This window comes from Leucopleurus acutus, assembly GCF_964270905.1.
Source record: "Leucopleurus acutus genome assembly, chromosome: 20".
NCBI classification, from domain to species: Eukaryota; Metazoa; Chordata; class Mammalia; order Artiodactyla; family Delphinidae; genus Leucopleurus; species Leucopleurus acutus.
Genome location: NC_139162.1, coordinates 42,824,833 through 42,843,472, shown reverse-complemented (window position 1 = coordinate 42,843,472; position 18,640 = coordinate 42,824,833). Strand labels below are relative to the sequence as shown.

General features: G+C 43.6%; 1 protein-coding gene across 1 annotated transcript in view; it reads right to left on the bottom strand.

The window, feature by feature from the left end:
• Positions 1–18,640, bottom strand: part of GARRE1 (granule associated Rac and RHOG effector 1) — a gene marked incomplete at its 5' end in the record, with an annotated part of 47,087 nt that overhangs the window by 23,479 nt on the left and 4,968 nt on the right. Inside the window, one exon of the mRNA XM_082863109.1 lies at positions 2,654–2,863. Within this exon, the coding sequence (XP_082719235.1) occupies positions 2,654–2,863 (210 nt within the window). The remainder of the gene's footprint in view (positions 1–2,653; positions 2,864–18,640) is intronic.

The following is an 18,640-nucleotide window of genomic DNA, read 5'->3' as shown; positions in this document are numbered from 1 at the left end:
AACAGAACTTTTGAAATCTGCACAGAAAAATGAAATACTTATTGTTTAGTCACTAAATATGTTTATGAAGAGTACATAAGAAAAACAAGAAGAAATTAATCTGTGTCTTGTGATGAAATGTTATCTATACGTATGGGTCAGGACTAGAGAATACAGAAAAATATATATTTGATTTACTAGATGGAAGGAAGGATTCAGGATGAACTGTCTTTCAATTTTTCAATGTCTGTTTTTATTGCAATAACATTTGTGCAACAAATAACATTTTTTAACAGTTAATTTTTGTTCTTCTAGGCCAAGGTAGGAGTTGTAATATTTACCAAAATTGCAGGACTAAAGGAAGTTAACTAGCAGCTATAATGCCATACATTTCCAAAGCTCCACAAATTCTGTATGAATACCAACCATTCCCTGAACCCTAACAGTCACACAGTTTAAAACCATTTGACTCTCTTTCTAGAACTCTTCCATTTAGTCAAATATGTAGCCCACAAGGTCTTATGTTAGGTGTCTCTGGATAGACAGTGGAGCACAAAACCTGGTCCCTACCATCTTGGAGCTGACAGCTTCATGGGTCGAAAAGGCAAACAAATAAAACATTTAAAAAATATAAAATGGAGAAAAACATCCCAAGGGAAATAGAAAACTGTAACAGGGAGCGCCCAAGAAACTGAGAAATCACCATTTAGGCTGAGTTTAAGGCAGAGGAGGCAGTAAACAGAAGTGTGGGGTGGGGGTAGGACAGGCAGAGATGTCAGCAAAGGAACTAGAACCCAGTGAGCAGGGGAGAATGGCCACAGATGAGGCTGGTGAGGAGGCAGGGGCCAGACTATGTGGGACTAGGCAGGTCATGGGGATGGGTACACACTTTACCCTAAGGAAATGGGAGAGACATGAAGGACGGCAAGACAGAAAGGGGAGAAGCAAGTCCAGCCACTGAAGCTGTCAGGGGAGAGTAATGATTCCCTCAACTACGTTAGTGATAGTGGACACAGAAAGAAAGGGACAGATTTGCAGTCATATTTTGGAGGTAGGATATGCAGGGCTTTCTTATGGATTGGATGTAGATGTGACAGAAAAGCTGGAGGATAAATCTCAGGTTTCTTGCACAAAGGACCCAGTGTGGGATGGCACTACATGCTAGCACAGGGAAGATTTGAGGAGGAACAGTGTGTGCAGAAAGGCTAAGGGCTGAGCCATCTGAAGACCTGAGGAGGGCAGCAGCTGAATATAGGGGCCTGAGCCCACGGGGGAAGTGAACCGGGCACACACATTTGTGTGCTTGTGGCCCCAGCCCACAAGCAGTTTTTAAAGTTCCAAGACTAGACGGAGACCCTCTAGGGGAGAGGGCACGTAGAACTGAGCCTTTAGAAACTCATATTCATAAGTTATGTTGAAGAGAAGCTAGCAAAGTGGATGGAGAGGCTAGCCCAAGAGCTAAGAGGGTACCTAAGAAGACCTGGTTCTCCACAAGGAGAGAGGATTTCCAGGGCTCATGTCGCTGTGAGCTGCTGAATGGAGTCATCGGGATCCTTGGATTTCCGCCAATTATCTTTGGCAACATGGAAGGCACCAATGACCTTGACAAGACAAGGTATGTTCTTGTGTAGGTGTGGAAGCCAGATTTTAGTGAACTGAATGATACCATTTATATAAAGTTTCATATTGTGCAAAACAATATATTTATGGATACATACATATAGAATAAAAATATAAAAATATGCATAGGAATCACAAACTCCAAAATCAAAAGAGGTTATCTCTAGAGAGAAAGGGATATGAATAAGATAGTGGAGAAGTACAAAGGGAATTCAAGTGCATTTGTAATAATATTTTCCTGTTAAAAATAAAAGGTATGAGGGCTTCCCTGGTGGCGCAGTGGTTAAGAATCCGCCTGCCAATGCAGGGGACACAGGTTCGAGCCCTGGTCCAGGAAGATCCCACATGCCGAGGAGCAACTAAGCCCATGCGCCAGAACTACTGCGCCTGCGCTCTAGAGCCCGCGAGCCACAACTACCGAAGCCCACAAGCCACAACTACTGAAGCCCGCGCGCCTAGAGCCCGTGCTCTGCAACAAGAGAAGTCCCCGCACCGCAAGGAAGAGTAGCCCCAGCTCGCCGCAACTAGAGAAAGCCCACGCACAGCAACGAAGACCCAACGCAGCCAAAAATGATAAATAAATAGAATAAATAAATTTATTAAAAAATAAAAAAAATAAAATGCCAACAAGAAATGTGTCATCGCCTACTACATCCCCACCTAGCTACCTGGCTGACCACTTACCCTCCGTATACCCTCCAGCCTCTTCTCCCTGGTCCCTCTTCCTAGAAGCTTTGCTGCACTTCTTGTCGGAGGCCAGGCCCTTCCCCTGGGCTCCTGCACACCTCCATCACGGCCCCTCAAATCTGTTTTTGAAAGACTTTTCTCCTAGGAGGCTGTGAGTGGAGGCTACTACCTCAGTGCCTGCACATGCCTGGCATGAAGTGGGCATTTACAAAGATATTCACTGTTAAATGAATGAACAAGCTAATGACAGCAGGTGAAAACTCACACTTCTACATAAAATGGCTCTTTTAAGAACCAACAGGTAAAGGCCCTCTGGAGCCTCTGCTATCTGAACAAAGGGCACCAATCTCCCCAAAGTCAGGGTTACCTCAGCAGCCCCCCGCCAGGACCGCACAGCATCCTCCAGTTCTGGTGTGTGGCCCATGCCAGATAAGCTGCCGCCACTGCTGCTGTTCTTTTTTTCTGGCACAACAACCTCGGCAAAGCAAGAGTGAGCCACTGGCTGGACCTTCTGTAACGCCTGGGTCAAAAACTGGAAATGGACCTGCACCACTGTCAAGAAGCATCGCCCCAACACCTGTGAAAACAAGAGAGCCAAGGATTTTAAGGCTGTGGGTTGCTACTGCATGACCGCAATCAATTCTCAACTTGAGTAGAGGTAACAATTAACTGGAAATCTGAAATCATATGAAGTTAAAAAGTCACCATGCTTTAGAAGGATCAGCCTTTGTTCTCACGTTTGGACCTGGGTGGCCTGAAACCTAGAAATCAAGATGTTTGAACCAAATAGCAAGCCCCAAGGTTCGAATGGGCCTTCCCCTTCCCATCTAGCCTCCCTCCACTCCTGTTCTCCACTCCCCTCATCTGGACTGTGGCTCACACCAACCCTGGTTGTCTTTGAGCTCCTGCTGAACCAGAGCAACCCACAATTCCAATTCTGTCCACACAGTATTCAGAGGGCAGAGTAAAAGCCAGGTGATTAAAAATCCAAAAGGTCAGTTTGACTGTAAGAAGACATTCCAAAAAAAAAAAAAAAAGACATTCCATTGGAAATGGAATCCAAAGATACAGGTTATTTTGGTAACAGTGTTATTAACATAGTTATTACACAGTTATTAACATAGCTGTATGTCATATTTCCAGTCTTACAAAACAAAGCTCACACATCTGTCTTCTAGGAGTCAACAAAACATACTGATAAGTCCATTTGTCAGAACAGTAGAAACCCACTCACCTGATATGTATTAGTAGTTGGTTGGTTGATGCAGTAGTCCATTAAAGTAGAAAATTCATTTAAAAAACTACCATATACATGCTATGTTAATATATACTATTAATATATAATTATAATATATGTACTAAAAATATACTACATACCATAAACATTTTAAGATACAAATGTGCCTTTATCTGCCAACCTCTGGCATTGGCTAAAGCTGTTCTCTGACATTACTTGTCGTTCCCCGTTTGCTTTCTTGTGTTAACTCCAGCTACAAGGTGTTCTCTATGATTTCCTACTTCTTTTTTCTTTAAAAGACAGCAAGAATATGCTGCTTGCAAAGCAACTTGAGCAGACACTTTCCAGATTATTGACATGTCCCCCTAATCTTTTACAGTTGTTTTAGCCATACCAAATTCAACAACAACAAAACCTTTTTGTAACTCCTTTATCATGTTCCATAACATTCAAAACTTTTTTTTTTTTTTGCGGTACGCGGGCCTCTCACTGTTGTGGCCTCTCCCGTTGCGGAGCATAGGCTCCGGATGTGCAGGCTCAGCGGCCATGGCTCACGGGCCCAGCCGCTCCGCGGCATGTGGGATCTTCCCGGACCAGGGCATGAACCCGTGTCCCTTGTATCGGCAGGTGGACTCTCAACCACTGCGCCACCAGGGAAGCCCCTCAAAACATTTTTAATGGAAGGTATTTCATATTTCATTGGCCTATACAGTGGATTACTTACTAACAAAAAATTACTTATTTTATTGAGTTTGTAATCCAACTGGAGCACAGCTGAGAGGGCCCACTAGCTGCCAGCTCTCAGAGTGCTGCCTTGGGGAGGTGGTGAAGGTTTCCACTGCCTTTTACAAGGAACTAAAATCCAACCCCACTGCCCACACTTTGGCCCAGTCCTGTCCCTTGGAGAAGCCAAAAATAAGACTCAACCTTGGACCTATCACCTCCCAGCACACATTTCAGATGCTGCCCTTTTCCACCCTCACTGGGCAGAGCTCTTCTTCCTGGAGAAAGAGAGTCAGGCAAGCTCCCAGTGGTGACACTTACTCCCTCTTGAATTATTTTCCCCTGTGGAAATCACCAGGACAAAACTAAAGCAAACACACAAAACTCACACCAAAGCACCCTCCTTCTATAGGGAACCATCAGAAATACAGGCTGAATTCCCACTCAAACAAACCTCCTGGGTCTCCACTCACATCTCCCTCAAAGCTCCTCCCCATCAAAGATGGGGCAGAATGAGCCACACAGAATAAGCAGACCTAGCAACCTAGGGACTTGTGCCACAAACAGAAAAAAGAGTATTTAATTAGCACTGTACATAATATCAGCCAGCCTGAACGAAACACTCAGCATGTATTTCACCTATGCTAAAGATTTCACACTGATTATCTCATTTAATCCTAGAACAACCATATGAGGTCATTTCCATTTCACAAACAATAAGACTAAGGCACAGAAAGGTTATGAAACTTTGTCAAGGGGACACAACTGGATGTGGCAGAGGGGTCACTTGACTCAAGTGTCTATGCCCTTAGCCATTGTGCTCCCCTGCCTTCAACAGGCTCTACACACCTGGAGACAGCTGTGGGCTGGCAGCACTGAGACCAGACACAGGACAGCAGCTCAACCTTAACTGGCTTAGGCCAGAATGATATGGTGTCCTAACGCTCCACACAGAGCAAACCCAGGAGGAAGAGCAAAGCTGGGTCCTCAGGCACACAAACTCTCCCTCCTCCCTCCTTCCTTAGCCTCTTGGCAGGCTGTGGCTGAGGGAGGAGGAGGGAGAAGTGGAGATGCCATGTGCCATTTGCTCTAGGCTCATATTCTTTCAGCTTCTGACAGATACAACTGAGTCATTCATTCTTTCAACAGATGTGTAATTTGTGAATGCCTGATATGTACAAAGCACAAAAAAGCCAGAAGATACTACAAGAAAGACAGCGAACAAGTCACTGTCCTTGTGAGGGTTACCTTCTAATGGTGGGGAACAGTTAAGTAGATATGCAAAGTCAGGGGCTACTGGAGAATGAACATTAAGGAGTGAGGTGGGAAGGAAAAGGCTCTCTGAGGAAAAGACCAAGGGAACAGATGGAGTAACCCCTCTCCCTTCGAAAGGAAAATTCTGAGAAAGGCCTCTGAAGGCCTGATGTAGTGTCCTGGGCCCAGAACAGGACATTCTCTGATAATGCTGGTCGATGCTAGGCTGGGGGTTGGGGAGGGTCCTCTTGTTGTTGGGGTAGAATGCTGGAAGGAGGATGCTTCTGTTGCAGGAGTAAATGGGGGGAGAGATGGTGGACAGTTTTAAAAGGCAGACATTCAGAATATTGTCTCCACCACTTATTACATGCTTGACCTTGGATGAGTCATTTAATCTACATTTCTTCCGTGTATAGAAGAAATGATGCGAACAAGAGCTCAGCATTTCCCTCCCCCACCCATGAGGTATGTAGCACACATTTGGGTTGTGACAAAATATTTGTGTTTTAAACAATTCATTAAAAGCCAATCAAACCAGTGGTTACACCCTGGACCTTGGAAAAGTTTTTTTATTTATTTATTTTTTGGCTGCGCCATGCGCGGCATACATGATCTTAGTTCCCCAACTAGGGATCGAACCCGTGCCCCCTGCAGTGGATGCATGGAGTCTTAACCACTGGGCTAACAGGGAAGTCCCTGGAAAAGCTATTTAAAAAATATCTATTCTGGGACTTCCCTGGTGGCGCAGTGGTTGAGAGTCCGCCTGCCGATGCAGGGGATACGGATTCGGGCCCTGGTCCGGGAGGATCCCGCATGCCGCGGAGCGGCTGGGCCCGTGCGCCACAGCTACTGAGCCTGTGCTCTACAGCCGGTGCTCTACGGCGGGAGAGGCCACTGCAGTGGGGGGCCCGCGCACCGCAAAAAAGAGTGGCCCCCGCTCTGGCAACTGGAGGGAGCCCGCGTGCAGCAACGAGGGCCCAACGCAGCCAAAAATAAATAAATAAATTTATAAAAAAAAAAAAATCTATTCTACAAGTTTACCTAAACTAACAGGCGTATAAACACCACCTTTTCCAGATAGAGGACAGAGCTCAATCTCCAGCCTGCCTCTGCTCCCCTTTTCTCTACAATATCTCCTGTCTTAGTCCAGCTTCCCTCCTGTAACAGACTCCATCCTCTCCATCACAGGGATGAGCCAGTCCTTGGGGTCTTCCTGAGAAACCTGGAAAGAAATAGAGACTCTAAAGTTTTGAATTTGGAAGCATGTGACCCAAGGGCTGAGGACGGCTACTTTCTCTTTCACAGGGAGAACGTTTCCTGGACTGCAGGATCCAGTGAAGCTGCAGAACAGATGTGGCAAGCTAGTGGACAAACGAGTGGAGTGGTCAAAGAGAGAGACATTTTAAATGTCAATGAGTTTAAACTGTCAGTGGAGCTATAGAGTTCCATGTCCATCAACCTGGAACTTCCAGCTATTATTTACTGAGTGCTTAACCCATACCAAGCACTTGATGTGCAGTGAAGTGACTCAGGGGGGGTGATAGCAATTGATCCATTTTATAGATGACAACACCGAGGCTTAGACAAAGAAAGAAACTTGCTCCAGTGTCAAGCAGGTAATAAGTGGTGCAGTACAGATCTGATGCCAAGTCTGTGTGACTCCAAAAACTGTGTTCTAACCATCAGGCTATGCTATCTTCATATGACAAGATCCAGGATGTAGTCACGACAGTGACTAAGGATACCAAGAAGGGGAGAGGAACCCTGTGCAGGAACCCTGATGTCTCCCATACAGTGTCAGGCCCTAGTGTCAGCTCAGTTCCCTGGGCTGGAAACGGAGACTGAGAGGCATGGCTCAGTCTTCTCTAACTGTGGGAAAGGTACTGCGACAAGAGTAAAAAGTGGGGTAGCCTGTGGCACTTCAGTGTGGTATGAGTCTCAAAGCTCATGATCTGCACAGCAGACTGCTAAGACTGGCTGCAAACAGCAATGATAAACTGGGAGAGGACACACAGGGCTTGGGAAAAGAAGCAGCTTCTCTTATCTCTAGAGGAATTCCAAACCCCAAAACATCTGTTCAGGCCTTCAGCACATCAGTCCCACTCAATAATTATGAAGAAAGCAATCAGATTTAATCTTACCCTTGACGTTTGCATTAGTAAAAAAAAATATCCATTCATCCCAAGGCATCCCAAGTTGATGGAATCTGGGGCAATAAGAGGCTGTTATCAGACTTGCATTAAGAGAAACATTTTGGTGTGACTTAAATTCCTCATAAAGGCCCAATTCCTGGATATAGACAATAAGCGACCTTGCCACTTCTGCCTCCAAATATCCATGGAGCATTCTGGATTACTATAAACAGCCATTGAGGATCTACTGAAATGAAACCTTGTTTTCTGGGAATCCCTGATGGCAGAGGAAAAGGGTACACGTTCACTTTCTCATTCCCCTATAAACGTACCACATGTGCTGCTAAGGGGGTTATGTTCATGAATATAACCAGGAAACCCTTTCTTTTTGGTGATTTTTATATTTTATTAATTAAAACCAACTTTAGTTTAAGGTCATCCTATTTTGAACCCTAAAAGACCACTCTTTCTACAGCAGCATAGTCAACTCTACCTTCCTAGAATATTTTCACACTTTTAGTTACTCCTCTTCTAGGGCCAGGGCCTGACTCAGCCCCTACTATATCTGCACGTGCTGAAATCACGAAGTGCCCAACTCCACCCCACCTGCCACACACCTTGTGATTTTCACATCAATATACACAATGTCTAAGTTCATTTTTTGCTCAATCTCACTGAACAATTCGTCTTTCTCACATCCCTACAGAGCGAAGAACAAGTAAAAGTGTCACATATACCACATACTGTCAAACATTTCCAGGGGTTCTAGCATTTACTTCTGATCAGTTTAAAAGTCGAGAATGAATGAAATGAAGTTGATCCGGATTGGCTGCTTTTATTAGAAATTCCAAACTCATTCAGTCATTTCTCTCTCTTCAAAACTTACTTGTACCTTAAATATTACCATTGGTTCCACGTGTTTCCAATCTTTTATTCTTATGATAATTCCAGAGTTATTACATAATGACCTAACTAACAGACCAGAATGTGATACAAAGACCTAAATGTGCCTCCAGAGAAATACAGAATGCAGTAGACCATGCCTGGACTATGGAAAGTACCTTATGGAGATTAAATTATGGCATAAAAATGTAAAAAACAAGCTTACTGAAACTAACATGTATAGTCTGACCTAAAAACTGATTAACAGTGAGCGCTTAAATATTAAAAAAAAAAAAAAAAAAGCAAGTAACAAAACAATAATCTCTTTGCAGTCAGTATTAACCTAGAGCACAAAGAAGCTGCCACGCTATGTACAGAAGAAAGAACTAGTGAGGAGAGAAAGCTAACACACCCCCAAGGGCAGATGAGCCATCACCAAATGTTAATCATTCAGACAAGATTACATTCTGCCCCTGGACATGCTGCTTTACTGCTGGTAAAAATATCAACAGACACAGTTTCTGAACTCCTACTTCATGGGCCAAACACTGTGGTGCACAAAACCTTTTACACCAGTAAGACATATTCATTGCAAATAAATTACGGGGAAAAGATCAGCTAAATAAAGAAATAAACAGTATCAAATATTACTAAATAGATATAACCACTGATTACATGTTTCTGATACAGCCTACATTTGCACCTGTAGATTTTTTTTTGTAAAACTAGATCATGTTGTATGTTATTTTATAGCCTGCTTTCCAAAATAAAATATATCAAAAATTTATTACATGCAACACACATAGGAAGTTATTTATTTTTTTATTTATTTATCACCGCACTGCTCAGCTTGCAAGATCTTAGTTCCCCGTACAGGGATCTAAACCTGTGCCCCTTCAGTGGAAGCACAGAGTCCTAACAACTGGACTGCCAGGGAATTCCCAGGAAGTTGTATATTTCAGCTACATTGCTATCAATCATAGTAACTAACAGGATAATTATAAACTATCATCCAGGACATGAAAAAGTGAAAGGCCAGTGAGGGGAACTAAGTCTATGGTAGACAAAGGAGGAATGGTTGTTATTGTTCAATAGGTACAGAGTTTCAGTTTGGGAAGATAAAAAAGTTCTGCAGATGGCTAGTGGTTGATGGTTGCAAAAAATATGAATGTACTTAATGCCACTGAACTGTACACTTAAAAATAGTTAAGGTGGCAAAATTTATGTTATGTATAATTTACCACACACACAAAGAAGTACAAGTGCTTCTAGTCACCCCCTCTGCTACCATTCTATTCCAAGCTATAATCATCTCTTGCTTGGATTACTATAACAGCCTCTTAACTGACCTTCCTGCTTCCTTTCAATTAGGATTAGTTTTATCTACACATAACAACAACAACGACAACAACAACAACAAATGCAGTGGTTTAAATAAAAGCAACGTTTACTTCTTTCTAAGGTAAAAATAAATCTAGGGTTAGGCAGTCCAGAGCTGGGATGGAGGCTCCTGGGTATCACAAGGAGCCCAGTTCCCATCTTTCTGCTCTTCATCCTCACACAAGGCTTACATACTGGAACTACCTCATAGTTCTAAATGGTTAAATGACCTTCAGCCATTCTGCCTGCATTCTAGATAGTAAAAAATGGGGGGGGGGGCGGGGAAGAAGGTAGCACCCTTTTTCCCTCTAAGGAAACTTCCCAGCAGTCTCATCCAAAACCTCTAGTTACATCTTCATGAACCAAAACTTAATTCAAGTGACCACTCCTAGCTGTAAGGGAAGCTGGGAAGTATAGTCCCTTTTCCATGCATAATATTCCTGAAAAAACAAAAACAAACAAACAAAAATCCCTCCAGAGTTTTTGTTGTTGTTGTTTTCTGGCTGCGCCATGGCAGATTGTGCGATCTTAGTTCCCCAACCAGGGACTGAACCCAGGGCCCCGGCAGTGAAAGCACCGAGTCCTAACCACTGGACAGCCAGGGAATTCCCCAGAGTTTTGTTATTAAAGAAGAAGGTGACACTAGATGTTGGGAGGCAACTAGCAGTCTCCTCTCTCCCCTAGAGGCTACTTTCCACACAAGAAGTCTTATAAAACAAAACTCAGATTATTTCACTCCCCTGCTCAAAGTCTTCCAATGGCTTTCCATTACAATCAGAAGAAAATCCAAACTCCTCATCTGTCCTACAATACCTTACATGATCTGGCCCCTGACTAGTCTCTGAACTTATTATTTCCTATCCCACCTCTCTCTACTCTTGCCATACCGACCTTCTTGCTATTCCTCAAAAACTGTGAGCACAGCTCCGGTCTCAAGTTTTTGCACCAGCCAGTTCCCACTACCTCAGGGTTTCTCAACATCATGACTACTGACATTGGGGGCCAGAGAATTCTCTGTTGTGGAGGGCTGCCCTTCGCAGCGAAGGATGTTGTTAGCAGCATCCCTGTTCTCTACTCACTAGATTCCAGCAGCACTGGTTGGGAGATGCAGCCACGACAACCCCTCAGATCATACTGTTTTGAATAAAATGTCAAATCCTTACTGGTAAACAAACAGACAAAAAATTAAAGTTAAAAAACAGTAGAGAAATCTCTTCCTCCTAGGGTGACTTTTGAGCTGCAAAAGAGCTGCAACAGAGCTCACATGTGGCAGTCGACAGGAGCTTTTGAGTATCCAGGCATCTGTTTTGCTGCAGGACTAAAACATAACCTGAAGGGCTACAAGGAAGAGATATATCAAGACTCTACCTTCTCCAAATCAATTTGAATTAAAAATCAGAAATCTAAGAGCTTTGTGCTCCTGCAAACTTCTGCCTTTCATGATCTGGGGTCTGAGTCTGGTCACCTAATGTTCTATACTTCATGCAGAAACACCATCTGGCCATGGGTGTTTATGTGCGGGGTAGGGGAGATGGGACATTGGTCAGAGGCAGAAAGAGAAACTGAGATCCTAAAAGATGACAAAAATTGTCCCCTAAATACATAGTGAGTCACTGAATTTCTGATTCCCTAACATGCAAGTCCAGTATCTTTTACTCCATCGTACCTCCTCCTTCAAACCACTGCGGGTCCTCTGGTGTAACACTCGAGTTCTTCTAAATGAGTAAGATTCCTCTCACTCTAGCCCTAGCATGAAAAAAAAAATGCCATTTTTCTGACAATCAAAGATACTTCCAGACATTGCCAAGTGCCCTCTGAGGGAGAGCCCACCCTGACCCCATTTGCAAATGAACCACTACCCTACCTGGAGCATCCTTCCCCCTGGAATTGTACAACTATCGCTCTGACAGGCATTGCTCAAATGTCCCATCCTCAGAGAGGCCTTTCTTCTACGTCTCTTTCTTCATCATTCTTTATTTCTCTTCATAGCACCTCTCACTACCTGACATTATGTTTGTATGTGCCATTTATTTTTTCTCTGTTTCCCTACCTAGGAGTTGAGTTGGATGTGGACAGGGTCTTTGTTTTGCTCTCTGTTGCATTCTCATTGCCTGGCACACAGTAGACAATCCTTCTACACATATTTGTTGAAAGAAGAAAAGAAAGCAGTTGCTACTCTCCACAGAAAAGCACCAAACTAGGCCAAGAGCAGCATGGTGACTGCAGAGCTGAGGGCAGGACATCATGATGTCAGCATCTATGCGCAAATGACAACTCATTCTCCCCCCCCAAACACTTTCTGCTTTCTTTCCCTGGACAGCTCTTCTGCAGCCTGCCCACAGACACCAGCTGCAACCTTGAGCTTACTTTGAGGGTGATATCACCAACAGGCATGGGGGAGATCATGACTCTTCTGGAGAGAGAAAGTCCATAAACCACGCAAGGCTTTCCTGCAAGTGACACACTCATCCATTGAATGAAGAATCAGGTATAACATTTGTTACGCCTTGGAACTGTATGCTTATTCTTTCAAACCAAGAACCAATATAATAATTAACGGGTATGCTGTTGAGGGAATAAAGGGTATATATAATGGAGTAAAAAGATGTATTTTCCAGATATGTTTGCATATGCATGTCTGCTGCTATCTGCACAGATACATAAAACAATTAATAGTGGTTCTGTCTGGAACTGGGATGGAGTTGGAAGAGAGAAGCATTACCTTTGGAGAAGGGACTTATGCCACTCAGAAGTGTTTGAATTTTTTACCTAAGCATTCATCATACATAAGAAAAACTAATTTGTTAAAATTAATAATCAATAGTAATACATCCAAAGTATTCCCATTAAAATGAGGACCAAAACAAAGATGCTCATTCTTTTTTTTTTTTTTTTTTTGCGGTACGCGGGCCTCTCACTGTTGTGGCCTCTCCCGTTGCGGAGCACAGGCTCCGGACGCGCAGGCTCAGCAGCCATGGCTCACGGGCCCAGCCGCCCCGCAGCATGTGGGATCTTCCCGGACCGGGGCACGAACCTGTGTCCCCTGAATCGGCAGGCGGACTCCCAACCACTGCGCCACCAGGGAAGCCCAAGATGCTCATTCTTAACACTGACTGCTTTATACATTAAAATCTATGATCAGGGAGTTCCCTGGTGGCCTAGTGGTTAGGATTCCGGACTTTCACTGCCATGGCCCAGGTTCAATCCCTGGTTGGGGAAGGTCCTGCAAGGTGCAGCCAAAAAAATTTTTAAAAATTAAAATTAAAAATAAAACCTATGGTCAACACAATAAGATATACAACTACTGGAAGGGAGGAGATACATGTAGATGACATGACCACATATACAAAAATAAACCAATTGAAACATTAGAATTATTGAATCCAGTCGCATGGCAGGAGACAAGACAAAAATATAAAAATCAGTGGTGCTTCTGTTATAGAAAAAACTTTTAAATATAATTTCATTCATGATAGCAACTAAAATAAAGATTACGTAAGAATGTTAAGAATATACATAGCCACTAGAAAGGAAATTATGGAACTTTCCTAAGAGACATAACAAAAGGCCTCATAGAAGACATAATAAACTGCTAAGATCCTGAAAACAAAACAATTTAGCAGGTGTATCCAGGATCACAAATATGTTCCCCATCACATCCTTTGACACGCACCAGCTGGCATCTGCAGTGTGGCCTCCCCAACATCTAGTCCTGTGGCTTTGGAAGCAGCCCTCAGGGAACCACTCCCCCTGCACTCTCAGTCTGGTGGTACCCCAGCCCCAGGAGTGGGCACACAAGTCAGGCCTGACCAGTCAGTGCGTTAGTTTAACCTTTCTGGCCACAAGGTCCAAGGACAGGCAAGTGACCCAAGCCAAGCCAACCAGACTCAGTTCTAGAACTTTTGTCAGAACCTGGGGGAAAGCAGAGGTGCTCTTTCTGCTGAGTTGTTGGCAACTCTGGCATGGACACAGTCTGAGTCTGTTCAGCACTGTGTGAGCCCCTGGATCCAGCCATGCCCAAAGAGCTAACTTTCTTTGGTTTCATGGAGTCAATACATTGTTTTGTTGAGAGGCAGTACAGCCAAGAATTGGTACTCCATTATAGAGTCAGACTGCCTGGGTCTAAAGTCTGGATCTGCCATGAGGCTTTTGATAAGCTGTTTAACCTCTCCACACCTGTTTCTTCGTCAATAAAATGGGAATATGAATAGTACCTAACTTACAAGGTTATTAACAGAATTCACTGAGTTAATGTGTACAGTCTCAGAAGAGCGCATAGCATAAGTACTATGTAACTACCAGCTTCTTTTTGCTTTTATTGTTGTCTAAGCTGTTTTGAGTTTGGTTTCTGTCACTTGTAGCCATAGTATTTTTTTTAAAAAAACATAACAAATCATATCAGTCAAAATCCCCCCTTAGGACTTTCCTGGTAGCGCAGTGGTTAAGAATCCGCCTGCCAATGCAGGGGACACGGGTTCGAGCCATGGTCTGGGAAGACCCCACACGCCGTGGAGCAACTAAGCCTATCTGCCACAACTACTAAGTCTGCGCTCTAGAGCCCGCGTGCCACAACTACTGAGCCCACACGCCGCAACTACTGAAGCCCGCGCGTCTAGAGCCCGTGCTCCACAACAACAGAAGCCACTGCAATGACAAGCCCGCGCACCACAACCAAGAGTAGCCCCCGCTCGCCGTAAGTAGAGGAAGCCCACGTGCAGCAACAAAGACCCAACGCAGACAAAAATAAATTAAAAAAAAATCCCCCTGAAAAAAATCCTATCTCACTCCATATAAAATTTAAACTCTTACCAGGGCCTACCAGGTTCTCTCACAGGTTAGGTAGGCGGTTCTGGTGTGGGGGCTAGGCCCCCTCACAGTGAGCTGGGTGGGGGGGACACTGAGCCCACAGGCAAGGCTTTAGGCTATTTTCCATCTGCGTCACAGCACTGCTTACACCTATGGTCACAATCTACTTATCAGTCTTGCCCACCAGGCCTAGAGCACTTTTTCTTTTTTTTTAAATTAATTTTTATTGGAGTATAGTTGATTTACAATGTGGTGTTAGTTTCTGCTGTACAGCAAAGTGAATCAGTTATACATATACACATATCTGCTCTTTTTTAGATTCTATTCCCATATAGGTCATTACAGAGTACTGAGTAGATAGGGTTCCCTGAACCATACAGAAGGTTCTTTTTTTTTTTTTTTTAATTTGTTTTATTATTTTTTGGCTGTGTTGGGTCTTTGTTGCTGCGCACGGGCTTTCTCTAGTTGCAGCAAGTGGGTGCTACTCTTTGTTGTGGTGCGCAGGCTTCTCATTGCAGTGGCTTCTCTTGTTGCAGAGCAAGGGCTCTAGGCACGCGGGCTTCAGTAGTTGTGGCATGTGGGCTCAGTAGTCGTGGCTCGTGGGCTCTAGAGCACAGGCTCAGTAGTTGGGGCGCACGGGCTTAGCTGCTCTGCGGCATGTGGGATCTTCCCAGACCAGAGCTCGAACCTGTGTCCCCTGCATTGACAGGTGGATTCTTAACCACTGTGCCACCAGGGAAGCCCTCTTTTTCTTTCTAATTAATTAATTTATTTTTTATACAGCAGGTTCTTATTATCTATTTTATACATATTAGTGTATACATGTCAATCCCAATCTCCCAGTTCATCCCCCCACCATCCCCCCACCCCCACCCCCTGCTTTCCCCCTCTGGTGTCCATACGTTTGTTTTCTACACCTGTCTCTATTTCTGCCTTGCAAACCGGTTCATCTGTACCATTTTTCTAGATTCCACATACATGCGTTAATATACGATATCTGTTTTTCTCTTTCTGACTTACTTCACTCTGTATGACAGACTCTAGGTCCATCCACGTCTCTGCAAATGCTTTTGATAGTCCTCATTCATCTTTGCCAGCTTGCAGCCAGCTCATCTGTATTTTACCTTGGAGGGTGGGTGGTAGCAGCTAGGTGAAGAAGAAAGCAGGCCAGGTGACTGGGGCCTCCTCCAGGAGCTAGTGGGGCCTCAGAAGGGATTGGGAGTGAGCAAGGACTCACAGTGGTTCCTTTACTTTCCCATGTCTGGACACCTCGGCATTAGCTAGGTCAGAAAGGCAAGTCTCTTGGAGGGAATGGACACTGCAAACAAATCCCTTGGCACAAAGACTGCACTGGCCTGGAACAGTGGAGAGGTAAAGGACACAACCCCTGTATATGTTGGGCCCAGAAAGATTTCAGGCAAATGTCATCTTTACAGACACTCAGATTCCTGATCTGTAAAGATGAGGAGGCTGTCAAAACAGGCTATTATCCAATTCTGTGAAATCTCAGAAGCTGACTAGTAATCATAAAAATTTAGAATAGGAAGTAATTCAGGAAAGGTAGTCCTATGTTAAATTACATTCCATGAACTGTTTTATTTCTGTTTCATTCTAATTTGCCCATCAAACCTCATTTTTCCTTACATTCACTCAAGACTTTTTAGTAACTATGAAATGTTAAATCACATTCTCCTAAAAGAAAGCAACGTTGCCATTTTAGTCACCAAAATTACAAGCACAGCATTCTTTCCCTGACTCCTACCTGCTGCTGGGGTCCTGCCTTCAGAGGTTTCTTTTCTCTATTCTCATTTTCTTCCTTGATTCACTTTTATTTTCATTTTTCTGAAAAGCATCTGCCTTTCTTGTCATCACTATACCTTACTCAATGACACTCTCTGTGATATTGTGATTTATAACAAATATGTATTTTGGTCTTCTTCCAAGGTTCCTGGCACACAGCTCCTAAAAACCCTTGGTATTTTCTAAGTGATAAGAGAGAGAAAGTATCTTTTATTCATAACAAGCCTCTTTCAACCATACCTGAGTTTATGTCAATGAAGTGACTTTTGGAAAGCCCCTAAGGATGCGGGCTGGTTGCCAGGGGAACCAAGTTTGAAACTTTCAGACCAACCCCTCTGGAGAGGGGAAGAGGCTGGAGACAGAATCAACCACCAGTGGCCAAAGATTTAATCAACCACACCTGTTTAATGAAGGCTCGGAAAAAACCCAAAGGACGGGGTTCAGAGAGCTTCTGGGTTAAAGAACAGGTGGAGGTGCTGGGAGGGTGGCACGCCTGGAGAGGGCATGGAAGCCCACACCACTTCCCACATACCTTGCTTTATGCATATCTTTCATCTGGCTGTTGCTGAGTTACATCCTTTTATAATCTAGTAAGTAGAATGTTTTTCTGAGTTCTGTGAGCTGCTCTAATAAAGTAATCAAACCTGTGGGGTGGTCATGGGGACCTCTGATTTGCAGCAAGTTGGTAAGAAACATAGGTAACACCCTGGACTTGTAACTGCTGTCTAAGGGGGCAGGGTTGGGGGGCAGTCTAGTGGGACTGAGCCCTTAACTATGGAATCTGATGCTAACGCCAGGTAAAAAACGTCAGAACTGATCCAGAATTGCTTGGTATGGGAAAAACCCCCACCAACAAACTTATGACCACAGCGCCAGAGGTGCAGTATTTTGTGAGTAGACAGAAAACAGAGGAGTTTTCCTAAATACTTCCCTTTCTGTTAGAAGACCACTTCACATGCACAAATCACTTATGTAATGGAATCATTTATTGTGTGTTCCTAATACATTACTTTTATCATGTGGTCGAAAGTTTCTCTCTCCCTTTTTTTAAACTTGTAAAATGTCCAAATATACACAAAAACAGAATATAACAAACCCCCGTGAACCCATCAAAAAACTTCAGTAACTATCAACGTTTTGCCATGTTTTTTCATCCTTTTCCCCTACTCCACCTTTTTCTGCTGGAATGTTTTGAAGCAAATCCCAGTTGACCAGGACCCAGTACATGTTCAAAGTTCCCAATTTATCATTTTTTTAATTAATTTTTATTGGAGTATAGTTGCTTTACAATGTTATGTTAGTTTCTACTATACAGCAAAGTGAATCAGCTATACAACTCTTGGGAACCCTGTACCAACACTGAGGGCTCGAGGTGAAACTGGAGCCCCAGAGCTGCCGCGGGGTGAAGAAAGCAAGGGGAGAAGTGTCATCACTTCATCTTGCTGCCCTCCCTTTACCTTCCCTTCAGAGGATGACCTCTTTACCTGTCTGACCTCACCCCTAGTGTCTTTGTTTTGCTGTTTCAGCCACAATAGGCCCTCACTGCTCTTCACACACTCAAGTTTGCTCCTGCCTCAGGAACTTTAAACTAGCTGTCCCCTCTGCCTGGAATCCTCTTTTCCTGGTTATTACTGGGGCCTACTCCTTCATCTCCTTCAGTTCTTTACTCACATATCATGTTCTCAGTGATGCCTTTTCTAACTATCTTATCTAATTAGATCACAGCCCTCATCTATCTACGTGAAGGGAGGAATTTCTGTCTTGCTCACTGCTGTATCCTCTGTGCCTGGAACAGTCCCTGGCACAAAGTGTGCAATAAATATCTGTGGAATGAACGCATGAACCACAAGTCAATTTGATTCTTTTATTTACATTTGCACTGAAAAGTAATTTTATTTAAGACACGTGATAGATGTTTATAAAAAGAAGTTGACATCTTTGACTTTCTAGTAAATAGAAAACCTAATTATGGGGTTGTCTATACTTCTTTAATATGAACTACATGTTTTACTTGCAAATGATCCTTAGTTAGGATACCAGATTTCTAGGACAAATAAAATTGAAGTAGATAAAATCAAAGAGAACTCACAGCCACTCAATTCATGTAGCCCGGCATTTTACAGGAACATTAGAAGTAACA